The 18,819-nt window shown below is 43.6% G+C and overlaps 2 gene segments (V, D, J or C); both read left to right on the forward strand.

The window, feature by feature from the left end:
• Positions 1–787: 787 nt before the first annotated feature.
• Positions 788–1,418, forward strand: LOC129407023 (immunoglobulin lambda variable 2-23-like). The segment is given in 2 exon segments: positions 788–897; positions 1,063–1,418. Coding segments are annotated over 2 exon segments (405 nt in total).
• Positions 1,419–13,078: 11,660 nt separating this feature from the next.
• Positions 13,079–13,631, forward strand: LOC129407024 (immunoglobulin lambda variable 2-23-like). The segment is given in 2 exon segments: positions 13,079–13,127; positions 13,276–13,631. Coding segments are annotated over 2 exon segments (405 nt in total).
• The last annotated feature ends 5,188 nt before the right edge of the window (positions 13,632–18,819 follow it).

Here is an 18,819-nt window from a genome sequence, read left to right on the forward strand (position 1 = left end):
TCAAAGACATGGTTTACATCCTACATAAAAATCGGCCCACTAAAAGACTTATGCCATAACCAAGAATTGGCTACAGTTGTGGTTCCTCAGTGTGTCTAACTCAGCCTGAGACGCCAGGTTGGCCACACGTGTTCCCTGAACAGCAGCTGACTCTTTTGTGTTCAATGTTCCTGCTTGACCTCAAAGCCAAGAAAGTGTAAGAAGGAGTGCATTGCAGGAGAAACACCCCTTCAAGAAAACAACCTTAAATCTATTCTGTGGGCCAATCACCCCAGTGCTCACCAGGTTCAGGAGACTGTTGAGGAGGTACCAGTGAAGCTGAGTACCTTCATCAATTTCCCCAGAAAGCTCTGGGTATGACACCTCTCATGGGATTCAGATGTTGATGTTTTCAAATGGTGGGTAGAGGACAATAACTCTCCAAATAAGGATGTTTTGGAGCCTAATAATCTACTTCTCAGATTCAGTTTAGGAGCAGTTGCAGCTGTCTACGGACAGCTGAACTTGTGATTGTGCTGGCACATTGGATGGTCTCTGTGGTTGATCTTCATCTGACTCAGTAGGTGGCGCTGTGGGCTTGTCCCTGAGCCTGTTGGGGGAACTGAGCTCTCAAACTCAGTTTCACCAGGGTCTCTGCACTCCCTGAGGATTAGAAACTGTGACCTCTAGCACACTGTAGCTGCTCCTGCTCCCCCTCCAACTCAGCTTTCACCAAATGTAGGCCCAGGGGCAGATGGGGAAGGGGGTGATTTGCATAAAGGGCTCCTTTCTGCTCTGCCCTCAGGGGAAGATAAGAGGGACTTTGTCTCCCTTGTGAGCTCCACATCAGAGTCCAGGGTGTCTCTGCAATGGCCTGGCCTCCTGTCCTCCTCCTCCTCCTACTAGCTCAGTACCCAGGTGACTGACAGTGGGAACCTGGGGAAGTGATTTTGTGGGATACCATGGTCTGGGTTGAGAGGGTGCGATGAAGGGAAAATGCTTTGTTTGGAGAACAGGCTTGTTTTGAGAACAGGCTGTGGCTAGTAACTGTCTCACCTCTGTGTCTGCATTGTTCCATTCCAGGCTCCTGGGCACAGACTGGACTGACGCAGGAGGGATCAGTGTCACGGTCTGTGGGACAGACAGTCACCCTCACCTGCACTGGAACCAGCAGCAATGTTGGTACCTATGGCGCAGGATGGTACCAGCAGATACCTGGTGCTGCCCCCAAAACTGTGATGATAGAAAGTACTCGACCTTCCGGGATCCCAGATCGGTTCACGGGGTCCCAATCTGGAAACAAGGCCTCTCTGACCATCTCAGGCGTGCAGCCTGAGGATGAGGCTGATTATTACTGTTCTTCATTTGACTACGATATCTACAGTGCCACAGTGCTTCAGACTCGAGGGGAAATGAGGCAAAAACCCAGCCCTGTTTGAAGTGGTCTCCCACAGGTCAGCCTGTGACAAACAGGAAACAGAGCTCTGGAGACTGCACTCTCTGAGTGTGACTCTGAGCACAGACCCACTGAACAAGGGCAATAATGGCTCCTCCTTCTCACACTGGGTGTGATTAATAGCTATGCCAAGATATAACCAGTTATTAATCATGTTTAAACACTTACAGTGCCCAGTTCAAATTTTTTGCTTCATGAATTGACAGATTTGCATAGTCAACACCAAAATCTAACTAAACAACAGTTTCATCATTCTGGAAAGAAATTTCAAACCCATTAGTGATTCCTCTCATGCTACTCTACGCTACTCACTCCAGACAAAACACTAGTCCAAGTTCCTACTTTATGCATTTTTCTGTTCTGGTTATTTCACATACATTGGATCAGAAAAAAACTGTGGTACTTTTCATGTCCTTTTTTTAATTTTCATTTTTATTACATAATACCTACATGCCACCTACATGGCAGAGTCTGGAAGGCTACCCGAGGCATATTCGATATGCCAAAAACACTAACAAAAATGGGTCTCATTCCCCTGCCTCTGGAAGAGCCCCAGTACAGCAGCATTGAGAAGGATGAGCAAGGAGAGGCTGCTAAAATCTCAGGGATGAACTTGGCTGCCAAAACAAATAAGGACTAAAATGGGTGTCTGCACTTTTAACACGTACACTGTACACTTGATGGAAGCATCCATCAAGGACCTGATGTTACAAGGCAGAAAATCAAGTATGGTGTCATTGGATTCACTGGGACGAGAAGGCATCATCACATCACATTGTTTTGGACACTGGAGAAGAACTGGTCCTCGGAACAGGTGACAGTAGAGGTGTCGGTGGTGTCAGTGTCCTCGTCAACACGAATTTGGCCATGAGCATTGAGTGCCTAACTACCGAATAGGACGCTTATGTTTGAATGGATGTGGCTCATTACTGGCAGTTTCTATCTTTGTCGTCTATGCACCAACAGACAACTACAATGAAGAAGAAATTGAGAAGTTGTACATGGAGCTGGAGAGTTCTATAAAGAAGACCACACCTTCTACAAGGTCTCTGTCAGTGATTTTAACACCAAGGTAGGACCGAGAAAGTTGTCCACATCAGGATCCATGTCCTAGAATGGAATGAATAGTTGAGAGACTGTCTGAGTTCATCATGTTTAACAAGAGCCATCTATAGTAGCTTGGAGCTCGAGAAGCCAAATCTAAATGTTGGACATGGGAGTCTCCCAGTGAACAGTTCCACGACAAAATTGACCACATCATATTTAACCAACATTTTTGCCAGACCCATGCCGCTGTTTTCCGAAAATTTCAAACGGGATAAGACCACAGTCTCCTTCGTGCAAAATTTTACTTGATGGAGTGGGGCAAAAGGGCAGCAGAGTTTAAGAAGAGAACTCCCAGAAAGACCACCAACTGGGTGCTCTTTGGCATATTGTTCAATGCAGCACTTTTTCCAAGAGCTAGCATATGGAATTAACCCAGTTGTTCAATGTCAAATGAATAAATAATAAAGTTCTGGTATACATGCACAGTTGCAATTCATGATGAAGTCAGGCAATTCCCTGAAACACAGGTGGATGTGGAGGATATCATATTAAGTGAATTCAATCTGAAGAAGGCCATATACCAAATGATCTCACTTATCTTTGGCATATAGAAGAACACGAAGAGCAAGTTATGAAAGTGGAACAAACCCCTATTCCTAGATTATATAAATGAAAAGTCAAGGAAGGAGATAAATAGAGGTCGCAATGTAGGGAAAATGGGCAGCAAGGAACAGGGGAAGGTGCAGTTTCCTTGGAATTTTTGTTTATGTACAGGTATTATCTATGTATGCATCTAAGACCCAGGGAACAATGTTGTAAGCATGGGGCCCAATGTACAATAATGAATCTTAAAAATGTGCTTATTAAGGAGGCAGGCTGGATTGAGGGCAGGAAAACTGGGGACTTTTGTAGTGGGAAATTGACACAGGTGGTGGGATTGGTGTTGGAACATTGGAAACCTAAGGACCTTACAAAGATTTCTAACAAAAGTACAAATGAAAATGCCACGTGATCAAGCAGGCTGCTAAACTGAAAGGACAGTTGCATTCTTCTGTTCACAGCACCATGTTCACAATAGGTATGACATAGAATCATTGGAAATATATGCATATTAAGAGAACAGTTGACTATTGGACCAAACACAGTACAATGGGGAAGTTTCCTTGAGAGTTCCAGGAATAATTTCTGATCATAGAGCCAAGAGTAAGTTTTTGAGCACAGCCAGTTATGGTACAAACACCCTTCCTCTGCACTATTCCTAGACTTAGAAGCTGTGATATATATATGTATGTATATAATATTCAACAAATATACTTTCATGTATATACATATGTGGTATGCTGTTATTAAAACTGATGTAATTTAAAAAATAAACTGAGGTAATTTTACTTTGGGAATAACTGGATAGATTAAGCTAAATAAGATGAAGAAGTGTAAAATAATTACTATAGAGTTTCCTTGGTATATGGAACCTGAATTACTGAAGCAAGTCAAGTAGCAAATAGTTGGCAAAATATAACAAAATTGAGTCCTAGATACATAGAAAACTATGCTAACTAGCAGAAAGCAGGAAAATGGATATTCAAAGAGCTTTTTTGCGTGTGGAATGATGAGAATTATACTCACAAAGAGGAGTATTAGATGCACCATGAGAGTGTAAAACCAAGGAAATATCAATAAAAAATATAATTTGAAGAACAAACTCCAAGTCGAAAGCATCCACTCCTGGGAGATGAGCTCCGTCTGTGCTCACTGAGGAGATGCCTGAAATGTGACCCCTCAGGCCTGACAGACTCCACTCAGAGAGCCAGTGTGTGCTCTCAGCAGGTGCTTCCTCCCTGTGCTTTCCCTAGAGTGAAGCAAATCTCTGTCCTCCTGAGTCTGGGTGTGAGCTGAGCTCTAGCACCATGGCACAGGAAGGACCTGGGAAGTCACTGGGTGGAAATTCATTTGCCTGGTGAGCTCCTGATTAAGAAGAGAGTAGAGATGAGAGACAGTCCGGGTCAGACCGGCCTTACTGTGGGATCAAGGCCTCTGTGCATCATGTTCTGGGCCCCTGTCTGGTTTCTCTATGCATAGATGGATCAGGTGTTGGGGTGATAGAGAAGACCCTCTAGCTTGATTTAGGCCATAACTCTGATCCAAGAAATAATGCTGGACTCTACCCCATGACTTGCCTCTTTGTTGGTTTCCTCTCCCAGCTTCTGTGGGCTTAGCCACCCACCCTCTGTCCCTCTCAGTACCTTCTGGGGATCAGCTCATCTGTACTCTAAGCAGTGACTTCTGTGTTGGTGGCCACAGCTTGTCTTAGTACGAACAGAACCCAGAGACCCTTCTCTGGTATCTCCTGCACTAAAACACGAACTCCAACAAGCACCAGGGCCAGGTGGTCCCAGTTGTTTCTCTGAATTCAGTGATGTCTTGACCAATGCAGGGATTCTGCTCATCTCTGGCTGCAGCAAAAGGACAAGGCTCAGTATGTCTATAAGGGTGGACACAATTGGGGCTATCATAGGACAAAGAGAGATCAGGCATGGTAGGAAAATCTTGTCCCACTCAGGTTAGTTTTCTGAAGACTCAGCGTTTAAACTGCTCTATTTAGATCTATATTTTTATACTGGTAACAGAGTGTTGGAAGAGTTGTGGTGATAAAAGAATTGTCATCCACTCCTGATGGGAATGTCACTTGGTTCAGTCTCTGTGGAAACTAATATGGAGATTCTCAAAGAATAGGAATAACACTACCATATGATTCACTGATACTACTTCTTGGCATCTATCTGCAAAACACGGGAATATGAATCCAAAAGGATATGCGCATGTCAGTGTTTATTATAACTCTTCATGTAATAGCCAAGGTGTGAAAACAATCCAAAGTCATAACTTTGAATGAATGGATTCAGAACTTTTTGTATATATACCAAATGGACTATGAATCAGTTCTAACAAAGGTCAAAATCATGCAATATTCAGCCTGCAAACCACGATGAAACTAAGGATATCATGCTGAGGAAGTCAAATAGAATGAGGTAGACACAGAATGCTCTCTCTCTCTTTCATATGTCAAACTTAAAGATAACTCAGCAAAGTAGAAGCAAAGTTTGAAAGGCAATGTAATGGGAGAACAATTGAGTTTGTGGCAATGGCATGGGGTAGAAGGGGATGAATGATATTGGTTATGGTGTGGGGATTGGTGATATTTGTAATCAATGTGGTATTGGAATTACACATATATGAACCTATTATTAACAGCATTGTAAAAGAGAGAATCTCAATAAATACAGTTACCTAATTCTATATACTCCAGTCAAAGACATAGTTTTCATTCTACATGATAATGGACACACCCTAAGGTTAGTATCCTAACAAAGAATGGGCTTCCCAGTTGCTGCCAAAACGACACTACAAAAAAAGTCATGGGAAGAGGGAAAACAGATTTTCAATGAAAACACATTGTGGCTCTGCAATAATTCTATCTTGTCCTGAGATGCCAGGTACCAAGACAGGGATCTGGGTATGACCACACATGTTCCCTTGACAGCTGCTGGCTCTTTTGTGTCAAGTGTCCCTGCTGAACCTCAAGCCCAGTAAATCATGAAAAAGAGTCCATTCTGGAGAGGTATCCCTCCAGGAAAACAACCTGAAATCTATTCTGTGGACCGGCCACCCTCTGGTGCTCATCAGGTTCAGGGGACTCTGAGGAGTTACCAATGTACCTGAGTACCTTTATCAAGCTGATACCTTTTCCCTCAGAGAGCTTTCGGCCTGACACTTCACTTGGCACTCAGATGTTGATGTTTACAGATCATACCCTCTGAGCATAATAAACCTCCTGAATATGAACGTTTAGGAACTTCAGAATCTGTTCCTGAGATTCAGCTTAGGAGCAGTTGCATCTGTATTTGGACAGCTGACACTTGGATAGTGCTGGCATAGTGTTTGGTCTCTGTGGTTGATCTTCATCTGACTCAGCAGGTGGCGCTGTGGGCTTGTCCCTGAGTCAGCTGGGGGAATTAGCTCTGAACCTGTCATCAGGGGCTCTGCACTCCCTGGGGATTAGAATCTGTGACCTCTAGCACCCTGGAGGTTGCCCCAGCTCCCCCTCCTACTCAGCTTTCACCAATGTAGGCCCAGGGGCAGAGGGGAAGGGGCTGATTTGCATAAAGGGCTCCTTTCAGCTCTGCCCTCAGGGGAATATAAGAGGGACTTTGTGCAGTTGTCTCCCTTGTGAGCTCCAGATCTATTCAAGCATGCTTATGCTTGAATAGATGTGGCTCATAACTGGCAGTTTCTATCTTAGTCGTCTATGCACCAACATCCAACTACGATGAAGAAGAAATTGAGAAATTGTATATGGAGCTGGAGAAGTTCTATATAGAAGACCATACCTTCTACAAGGTCTCTGTCAGTGATTGTAATGCCAAGATCGGACCGAGAAGATTATCCGAAGACCTCCACATAAGGACCCGTGGCCTAGAATGGGACGAACAGAGTGAGGACTGTCTGAGTTCATCATGTTTACCAAGAGCCATCCATGGTAACTCGCTGTTCGAGAAGGCCAAATCTGAAGGTTGGACATGGAATTCTCCTGGTGGACAGTTCCACAACAAAATTGACCACATCATATTCAATCAACAGTTTTGCCTGACCCATACCGCTGTTGTCCAAGCGGGATCAGACCACCGTCTCCCTGCAAAATTCTACTTCAAGGAGCAGGGAGAAAGAACTGCAAAGTTTAAGAAGAAAACTCCCAGAACGACCACCAACTGGGATCTCTTTGGCACTATGTTCAATACAGCACTTATTCCAAGAGCTAGGATATGGAATTAACCCAGATGTTCAATGACAAATGAATAATAAAGTGGTGGTATACATGCGCAATGGCATGCTTTGCAGTTGCAATTAATGATGAAGTCATGCAATTCCCTGAAACACAGATGAATGTGGAGAATATCATATTAAGTGAATTCAATCAGAAGAAGGCCATATGCCAAATGATTTCACTTATCTTTGGTATATAGAAGAACATGAAGAGCAATTTATGAAAGTGGAGGAAACCCTTGGTCCTAGATTATACTAATGAAAAAGTCAAGGAAGGAGATAAATGGTGAGATCAAAAAGTAGGAAAATGGGCAGAAAGGAAAAGGGGCAGGAGCAGTTTCCTTGGAAACATTGGTTATGTACAGGTATTGTCTATGTAAACATCTAAGACCCAGGGAACAACATTGTAAGCATGGGGCCCAATGTACAATAATGTATCTTAAAAATGTGATTGTTAAGGAGCCAGTCAGGATTGAGGGTAGAGAAACTGGGGACATTAGTGGAGGGAAGTTGACACAGGTGGTGAGATTAGTGTTGGAACATTGGAAACCTAAGGACCTTACAAAGCTTTCTAACAAAAGCACAAATGAAAATGCCATGTGATCAAGCAGGCTGCTAAATAGTAAGGACAGTTGCACTCTTATGTTCACAGCACCATGTTCACAATAGCTATGACATAGGATCATTGGAAATATCACTTGTCACTTGTATCACTTGTAGTCCCGTTGATCTTTGATTTGTTCGAGCGGTCGCCAGGAACATCTCCATTTGTCCCTGTCGTGTGCTATAGCAGTCCAATGATGTCTGCTTGCTCCAGGAACAGGAAAAGCCTCAAATCGTTCATTCAGGGATTTGATGAAGAAATCTGACCATCTAGTTGGTGGGCGGCCACAAGGTCATCTGACATCCCTTGGAATCATTCGGTAAAGCTCTAGTCCTGCGGTCATCTCTGAATCATATTACTTGACCGGCCCATATGATTTTTGATGCCTTGGCAAATGAGACAGCATCCCTGATTTTTGACCATCGACAGAGGTCAGAACTCCAGATTCCTACTCTCACTTGAGTGAGACATGATTTTCCCAGCATAGCTCTTTCGATTCCTCTCTGGGATACCCTAATAGCATTCTCATCCTGTTTGTGTAGGGCCCAGGTCTCTGAGGCATATGTAAGTGCAGGAAGAACGGTGGAATTGAAAAGATGTGCCCGGATTTGGAGGTTCTTTGTTTCTTAACCACTTCTTCGAAGCTCTTGAATACATTCCATGCTGCTCTCTTCCTCCTGCACAGTTCTGGCGCCAAGTCAGTCGTTCCTCATGTTGATTTCTCGACCCAGGTACAAATAGCTGCTGCATTCGGAGATGTTCATTCCATTGAGAGCAAATGGAGCTTCAGGGACCAATTTGTTTTTCATAAACATCGTCCTGCTGAGATTCAGCTGCAATCCGACCTTTCCACACACGTGGTGGAAGTCTGCCAGCATTTGTGCATATTAATAGAACAGTAGCCTAATGGACCAAACATAGTACAATGGAGAAGTTTTCTTGAGAGTTCCAGGAATCATTTCTGATCATAGAGCCAAGATTAAGTTTTGAGCATAGCCAGTTATGGTATGAAAACACTTCCTCTCCACAAATCCTACACTTAGGGGGGACACCGGCCCCACCCAAAATGTGAATCCGGGGGCCCCTCGGGTGCGACCTCTCCGCAGCTGCATGAGCATGACTCCAGAGGCCTGCTAAACTACTTTTGGTATAGGCAGCTCCTTGCAGAATGTCTCCAGACTGAGAACTAAGCCGCGGCCCCATGCCTGCCCAGGAGGGGAAAGGTATTTTTCTCTCTCTCCTCTTCCTTGACGGGCTGAAGGCCGTGGTCACCGGCATATTATGATGACCACAGATGAGAGTTATAAGCTTGCAATGATCTAATATCTGGAAGAAATCTCCCTGGGCTTAGTTGCTAAAGTACAGAAATCTAAAACCAACCTAATATCTCTTCACAACCAGTCTGACTCTAGTTGGGAACTCCTAACAATAGCAGTGAGGTCTTTGTTGAAATATTGGATGTAAACAAAGTAAAGAGAAAGGAAAGTGAAATTTATCAGTAACTCAGGTGCGGGGTGGGGGGGCCAGGACAGGAGCTGTACTGGGTATTTTTATTTTTGGTAGAGGAATATGGGCACAAGTGAAGGGATGGTTGTTTCAGCATTGTATAAGTGAGACTTAAGCCTGAATACATTGTATTTTTCCACATGGTGATTCAATAAAATAAAATGTGTATTAAAAAACCCTAGACTTAGAAGCTCTGGTATATATATATGTGTATATATATAATATTCAACAAAAATACATGCATGTATATATATATGTGGTACGCTATTATTAAAATGGATATAATTTTGCTTTGGGGATTACTTGCATTGATTAAGCTAAATGAGATGAAGAAGTGTAACATGATTATTATAGATTCCTTGGCATTTGGAACCTGAATTACTGAAGCAAGTCAAGTGGCAAATAATTGGCAAAATATAACAAAATCGAGTTCTAGACAAATAGAAAACTGTGCTGGTTTGAAGAAAGAAGGAAAATGGATATTCAAAGAACCTTTTGTGGGGGGGGGAATGAGGAGAATTATATTCATAAAGAGGAGTCTTAGATGCACCATGAGGGTGTAAAACCAAGAAAAAGTTAATAAAAAATATAATTTGTTATAGAATAATAGACTATAAGACGAACACCCAAGAATAGTAGAAATAAGTACCAGGAGGTTGTCACCATGGCTTGGAGGCTGTTCTCTCATTCTGGGCAACTCAGAGAAGGGAACAGCAAGTAAAATGTGGTTGTTGGTCATGTGGGGGAAAGATGATGCGGGCTAAATATAGACTAGAGACTGAACGCAATGGCCACTCAACACCTTTATTGCAAACCACAACACCTAACCAGAGAGAGAGAACAAAAGGGAATTCCCTGCCATAGTGGCAGGGTGGGGTGGGGGGAGACGGGACTGGGAAGGGGGGGTGGGATGTTGGGTTTACTGGTGGTGGAGAATGGGCACTGGTGAAGGGATGGGTTATCAAACTTTGTAAGGGAGAAACATGAGCACAAAAATGTATAAATCTGTAACTGTACCCTCACGTTGACTCACTAATTAAAAATAAACTATTAATAAAAAAATAATAATAATAATAAAAAAAAGAAAAAAAAAAGAAAAAAAATATAATTTGAAGAACAAACTCTAGCCGAAAGCATCCACTCCTGGGAGATGGGCTCCGTCTATGCTCACTGAGGAGATGCATCAGACCTGACCCCTCAGCCTGACAGACTCCCATGAGCAGGGCTAGTGTGTGCTCTAGCAGGTGCTTCCTCCCTGGGCTTCCTCTCTGTCCTCCTGAGTCTGAGTGTGAGCTGAGTTCGAGCACCATGGCGCGGGGAGGACCGGGGAAATCACTGGGTAGAAATTCATTTGTTTGGTGAGCTCCTGATTCAGAAGAGAGTAGAGATGAAAGGGAGGCTGGGTCAGACAGGCCCTACCGTGGGATCAAGGCCTCTATATATCATGGCCTGGACCTCTGTTCTGGCTTCTCTCTCACTGCATAAAAGATCAGGTGTTGGGGTGAGAGAGAAGACCCTCCAGCTTGATTTAGCCCATAACTCTGATCCAAGAAATAATATGGGACTCTATCCAAAGACCTACCTTTTTACAGGTTTTCTGTCCCAGCCTCTGCGGGCTTAGCAACCCATTTTCTGTCCCTCTCAGTACCTTTAGAAGATCAGCTCATCTGTACCCTAAGCAGTGACTTCTGTGTTGGTGGCCACAGCTTGTATTAGTACCAACAGAATCCAGAGACCCTTCTCTGATATCTTCTGCACTACAACACGGACTCCAACAAGCACCAGGGCCAGATGGTTCCAGTTGTTTTTCTGAATTCAGTGATGTCTTGACCAATGCAGGGATTCTGCTTATCTCTGGTTGCAGGGATAGGACAAGGCTGAGCATGTCTGTAAGGGTGGACACAATTGGGGCTATCATAGGGACAAAGAGAGATGAGGCATGGTAGGAAAATCTTATCCCACTCAGGTTTGTTTTCTGAAAACTCAATATTTAAACTGCTCTATTTAGATCTATATTTATATACTGGTAACAGTGTTGGAAGATTTGTGGTGATAAAAGAATTGTCATCCACTCTTGATGGGAACGTCACTTGGTCCAGTCTCTGTGGAAACTAATCTGGAGATTTCTCAAAGAACAGAAATAACACTACCATATGATCCACTGATACTACTTTTTGGTATCTATCTGCAAAACATGAAAACATGAATCCAAAAGGATATGCGCATGCCAGTGTTTATTATCACTCTTCATGTAATAGCAAAGGTGTGAAAACAACCCAAAGTCAAAACTTTGGATGAATGGATTAAAAAATTGTAGTACATATACAAAATGGACTATTATGCAGTTCTAACTAAGGTCAAAATCATAAAATTTTCAGCATGCAAAAAATAGATGAAACTTGGGGATATTATTCTGAGGAAGTCCAATAGAATGAGGTAGACACAGAATGCTCTCTCTCTCTCTCTCATATGTCAAACTTAAAGATAACTCAGCAAAATAGAAGCAAAGTTTGAAATGCAATATAATGAGAGAACAATTGAATTGGTGGTAATGGCATGGGGTTGAAGGGGATGGATGATATTGGTTTGGTGTGGGGATTGTTGATATTAGTAATGAATTTGGTATTGGAATTATGCCTATGTGAATCTATTATTAACAGTATTGTAAAACAGAATCTCGGTAAAAATAAATACAGTCACCTAATTCTAGATATTCCAGTAAAAGACATAGTTTTCATTCTACATGATAATTGTCACACCCTAAGGTTAGTAACAAAGAATGGGCCTCCCAGATGCTGCCAAAAGGACACTACAAAAAAAGTCATGGGAAGAGGGAAAACAGGTTTTCAATGAAAACACGTTGTGGCTCTTCAGTGATTCTATCTCGTCCTGAGATGCCAGGTACCAAGACAGGAATCCAGGCATGACCACACATGTTCCCTTGACAGCTGCTGACTCTTTGTGTCAAGTGTCCCTGCTTGACCTCAAAGCCCAATAAATTGTGAGAAAGAGTCCATTCTGGGAGAGGCATCCCTCCAGGAAAACAACCTGAAATCTATTCTGTAGACCGGCCACCCGCAAGTGCTCATCGGGTTCAGGGGATGGTTGAGGAGGTACCAAAGTAGCTGAGTACCTTTATCAAGCTGATACCTTTTCCCTCAGAGAGTTTTAGGCCTGACACTTCACTTGGCAGTCAGGTTTGATGTTTACAGATCATACCCTCTGAGCATAATAAACCTCCTGAATATGAACGTTTAGGAACTTCAGAATCTGCTCCTGCGATTCAGCTAAGGAGCAGTTGCAGCTGTATGTGGACAGCTTGGATAGTGCTGGTACATTGGATGGACTCTGTGGTGGGTCTTCATCTGACTCAGCAGGTGGCGCTGTGGGCTTCTCCCTGAGCCTCCTGGGGGAACTCAGTTCTAAAACTGTCACCAGGGGCTCTGCACTCCCTGGGGATTAGAAACTGTGACCTCTAGAACACTGTAGCTGCCCCTGCTCCCCCTCCAACTCAGCTTTCACCAAATATAGGCCCAGGGGCAGAGGGGAAGGGGGTGATTTGCATAAAGGGCTCCTTTCTGCTCTGCCCTCAGGGGAAGATAAGAGGGACTTTGTGCAGTTGTCTCCCTTGTGAGCTCCACATCAGAGTCCAGGGTGTCTCTGCAATGGCCTGGCCTCCTGTCCTCCTCCTCCTCCTACTAGCTCAGTACCCAGGTGACTGACAGTGGGAACCTGGGGAAGTGATTTTGTGGGAGACCATGATCAGTGTTGAGGGGCTGCTGTGGTGGGAAAATGCTTTGTTTTGAGAACAGGCTGTGGCTAGAAACCGTCTCACCTCTGTGTCTCCATTGTTCCATTCCAGGCTCCTTCGCGCAGACTGCACTGACGCAGGAGGGATCAGTGTCAGGGTCTGTGGGACAGACAGTCACCCTCACCTGTACTGGAACCAGCAGCAATGTTGGTAACTATGGTGCAGGCTGGTACCAGCAGATACCTGGTGCTGCTCCCAAAACTGTGATGATAAGAAGTACTCGACCTTCAGGGATCCCAGATCGGTTCACGGGGTCCAAATCTGGAAACAAGGCCTCTCTGACCATCTCAGGCCTGCAGCCTGAGGATGAGGCTGATTATTACTGTGCTTCATGGGACCACAGTATCAGCAAGACCACAGTGCTTCAGACTCCAGGGGAAATGAGGCAAAAACCCAGCCCTCTTTGAAGTGGTCTCCCACAGTTCAGCCTGTGACAAGCAGGAAACAGAGCTGTGGAGACTGCACTCTCTGAGTGTGACTGTGAGCACAGACCCAATGATCGAGGGCAATAATGGCTCCTCCTTCTCAGACTGGTTGTGTTTAATAGCTATGCCAAGATATAACCAGTTATTAATCATGTTTAAACACACTTACAGTGCCCAGTTCAAATTTTTTGCTTCATGAATTGACAGATTTGCATATTCAATACCAAAATCTAATTTTACAACAGTTTCATTATTCTGGAAAAAAAGTTCAAACCCATTAGTGATTCTTTTCATGGTATTCTACCCTACTCACTCCAGAGAAATCACTAGTCCAAATTCAAACCTTATGCATTTTTCTGTTCTGGTTATTTCACATACATGTATCGAAAAAATTGTGATACTTTTCACATCACAATCACAATCACAATATCTCGTTAATCACCGATTTCTCGGTTGGGCTCAGTAACATCTCATTTCGTCCTTTCCCTGAGATCTTAGAAGTCTACTTGGACTTGACCCTCCTAAAGATGTTGCACTGGGGGCTCTTCAGGGTCAGTGGAATGAGATCCAGCTTGTTACTGGATTTTGCATATGAATACACCATGGGGAGCTTGCAAGGCTGTTCCATTGGGGCAGGAAACTCTCAGAAGATTGCCAGTTTCTCCTAGAGGGAGAAGTAGGCCAAAGATATCTTCTGAGAGTTTGTTTTTAAGTCTCTGGATATTGACCGTTGATGGGATTACACATACCTGGGTTCCTCTGCCCGTACCTTCATGTATGAGGCCTGTTCGAACGTGTAGAGAGGAGCCTCCAGCATGGCTGCAGCTAGATTCCGGTGGTCTTTGGCTGCCGGGAGCTCTGCTTGGGTGGGGAGGGAAGCTGGAGCCCATTCCCTCTGAGGGGCCCTGGGGAAGACAGCCAGGCGTGTGGGCAAGAGACTCTCTTTTTCACATCCTTTATTTTATTTTCATTTTTATTACATAATGCCTACATGGGGTTGGAGCAATAGCACAATTGTTAGGGGATTCGCCTTTCACGCAGCTGACACATGTTTGATTACTCCACCTGGCAAGCTACCAAGAGTATCTCGCCCGCACAGCAGAGCCTGGCAAGCTACTGGTGGTGTATTTGATATCAAAAACAGTAACAATAAGTCTCACAATGAGAAACATTACTGTACTCTCTCGAACAAATCGATGAGTAATGGGATGACAGTGACAGTGACAGTGACAATGCCAACATGCGACCTGCACGGCAGAGCCTGGCAAACTACCCGCGGAATATTCGATATGCCAAAAACACTAACAAAAATGGGCCTCATTCCCCTGCCTCTGGAAGAGCCCCCAATACAGCAGCATTGAGAAAGATGAGCAAGGAGACATTGCTAAAATCTCAGAACTGAACTAGGCTGCCAAAACAAAGAAGGACTAAAATGACTATCTGCACTTTTAACACACATGCACTGGCATCGGAAGCATACATCGAGAACCTGATTGTGCAAGCACAGAAGATCAAATATGACGGCATTGCATTGACCGAGATGAGAGAAGGCATCAATCACATCACAGTGTTTTTGACACTGGAGAAGAACTGTTGCTCAGAACTGTGACAGTAGAGGCATCAGTGGTGTCGGTATCCTCATCAACACAAACTTGGCCATGAGCATTGATTTGTTCGAATGCCTAACAACCCAAATCAGATGCTTACGCTTGAATAGATGTGGCTCATAACTGGCAGTTTTTATCTTTGTCGTCTATGCACCAACATCCAACTATGAAGAAGAAGAAGAAATTGAGAAATTGTACATGGAGCTGGAGAAGTTCTATAAAGAAGACCTTCTACAAGGTCTCTGTCAGTGATTTTAATGCCAAGATAGGACCTAGAAGGTTGTCCAAAGACTCAACATCAGGACCCATGTCCTAGAATGGAACGGACAGGGTGAGAGACTGTCTGAGTTCATCATGTTTACCAAGAGCCATCCATGGTAACTCGCAGTTCCAGAAGGTAAATCTAAATGTTGGACATGGGAGTCTTCTGGTGGACAGTTCTACAACAAAATTGACCACATCATATTCAAGCAACAGTTTTGCCTGATCCATGCCACTGTTGTCCCAAATTCCAAGCGGGATCAGACCACCATCTCCTTTGTGCAAAATTCTACTTCAGGGAGTGGGGAGAAAGGGCAGCAAAGTTTAAGAAGAAAACTCCCAGAATGACCACCAACTGGGAGCTCTTTGGCACTATTGTTCAATTCAGCACTTAGTCCAAGAGCTAGGATAGGGAATTAACCCAGATGTTCAATGACAAATGAATAAATAATAAAGTTGTGGAATACATACACAATAGCATGCTTTGCAGTTGCAACTAATGATGAAGTCATGCAATTCCCTGAAAACAGAGGGAGGTGGAGGATATCATATTAAGTGAAATCAATCAGAAGAAGAAGGCCATATACCAAATGATCTCACTTATCTTTGGTATATAGAAGAACATGAAGCGCAAGTTATGAAAGTGGAGCAAACCTTAAGGATCTTACAAAGATTTCTGGCAAAAGTACAAATGAAAATGCTATGTGATCTGGGCAACTCCTCTCAGAATGTCTCCAGCCTGAGAACTAAGCCTCGGCCGCCCCGTGCCCGCCCATGAGGGGAAAGGTATTTCTCTCTCTCTCTCTCTCTCGCCTCTTTCTCTCCGGGGATGAAGGGCGCGGTGTCCGCCATATTAAGATGACCACAGATGGGATTTACGACAAACACTGCAGCAAAAGGACACGAGGGTGCTCTTGGGAAGGTGAAAGGCACCGGCCCCTCCCACCGCTGAGATGTGATCCCGGGGGCCACATGCATGTGTGGCTTCTCCACAGCTGCACGAGCGTGAATACAGACCCAGCAAAACCTCTTTCGGCATGGGCAACTCCTTGAAGAATGTCTCCAGCCTGAGAACTAAGCCTTGGGTTTTCAAGCCTGCAATGATCCAATATCTGGAAGAAATCTCCCTGGACTTACTTGTTAAAGTACAGAAATTCAAAACTGCGCTGCCACTACTGCGGCCGTGCGACCTCCTTCGTCTTCACAGTAGGTCTGAATCTAGTGGGCTACTCCTAACAACAATAGTGAGGTTTGTGTTGAAATATTGAATGTAACCAAAGTAAACAGAAAGTAAAATTAAACTTATCAGTTACAAGGTGGGGGTGGGAGGGGCGTGATGGGAGGTGTACTGTGTGGGTTTTTCTTTTTTTTTTTCTTGGTGGTATATGGGCACTGGTGAAGGGATGGTTGTTTCAGCATTGTATAACTGAAACCTAAGCCTGAAAGCATTGTAATCTTCCACGTAGTGATTTAATAAAACAAAATGATAACCTAAAAAAAAATGCTATGTGATCAAGCAGGCTGCTAAACTGAAAGGACAGTTGCATTCTTCTGTTCATAGCTCCCTGTTCACAATAGTATGACATAGAATCATTGGAAATATATGCATATTAATAGAACAGTTGACTAATGGATTGAACACAGTTCAATGGAGAAGATTTCTTGAGAGTTCCAGGAATAATTTCTGATCATAGAGCCAAAAATAAGTTTTGAGCACAGTCAGTTATGGTATAAAAACCATTCCTCTTCACAAATCCTAGACTTAGAAGCTGTGGCATATATATATATATGCATATATATATACACATATATTTGTATCTATATAATATTCAACAAATATACATGCATGTGTATACATATCTGGAATGCTGTTATTAAAATGAATGTAATTTTGCTTTGGGGATTACTTGTACTGATTAAGCTAAATAAGATGAAGAAGTGTAAAATAATTACTATATAGTTTCCTTGGTATTTGGAACCTGAATTACAGAAGCAAGTCAAGTGGCAAATAATTGGCAAAATATAACAAAATTGAGTCGTAGACAAGTAGAAAACTGTGCTGATTTGCAGAAAGAAGAAAAATGGATTTTCAAAGAGCTTTCTGTGTGGGGGAATGAGGAGAATTATACTCACAAAGAGGAGTCTTAGATGCACCATGAGAGTGTAAAACCAAGAACAAATCAATTAAATATATAATTTGAAGAACAAACTCCAAGCCGAAAGCATCCACTCCTGGGAGATGGGATCTATCTATGCTCATTGAAGATGCATCAGCTGTGACCCCTCAGGCCTGACAGACTCCCATGAGCAGGGCTAGTTTGTGCTCTCAGCAGGTGCTTCCTCCCTGGGCTTTCCCTGGAGTGAAGCAAATCTCTGTCCTCCTGAATCTCGGTGTGAGCTGAGCTCTAGCACCATGGTGCAGGAAGGACCTGGGAAGTCACTGCGTGGAAATTCATTTGTTTGGTGAGCTCCTGATTCATAAGAGAGCAGAGATAAAAGGGAGACCACGTCAGACCGGCCTTACTGTGGGATCAAGGCCTCTGTGTATCATGGCCTGGACCCCTGTCTGGCTTCTCTCTCTCTGCATAGATCGATCAGGTGTTGGGGTGATAGAGAAGACCCTCCAGCTTGATTTAGCCCATAACTCTGATCCAAGAAATAATACTGGACTCTACCCCATGACCTGCTTGTTTGCAGGTTTCCTCTCTCAGTTCTGCGGGCTTAGGCACCCACCCTCTGTTCCTCTCAGTACCTTTAGGGGATCAGCTCATCTGTACCCTAAGCAGTGACTTCTGTGTTGGAGACCACAGCTTGTATTAGTACCAACAGAAACCGGAGACCCTTCTCTGGTATCTCCTGCACTAAAACAGGGACTCCAACAAGCACCAGAGCCCAGATGCTCCCAGTTGTTTCTCTGAATTCAGTGATGTCTTGACCAATGTAGGGATTCTGCTCATCTAGCTGAAGCCTAAGGACAAGGCTGAGTATGTCTGTAGGGGTGGACACAATTGGGTCTATTATAGGGACAAAGAGAGATGAGGCATGGTAGGAAAACCTTGTCCCACTCAGGATTGTTTTCTGAAAACTCAATGTTTAAGCGAACTGCTATATCTATATTTATATACTTACATATATCTATATATAAAATATATATCTAGATTTATATACAAATATATTCATATCTATATTTATATGCTGGTAACAGACAATGTTGGAAGTGTTGTGGTGATAAAGGAATTATCATCCACTCCTGATGGGAAAGTGATTTGGTTCAGTTTCTGTGGAAACTAATCTGGAGATCT

The sequence above is a fragment of the Sorex araneus genome, chromosome 9, assembly GCF_027595985.1.
Source record: "Sorex araneus isolate mSorAra2 chromosome 9, mSorAra2.pri, whole genome shotgun sequence".
NCBI lineage: Eukaryota > Metazoa > Chordata > Mammalia > Eulipotyphla > Soricidae > Sorex > Sorex araneus.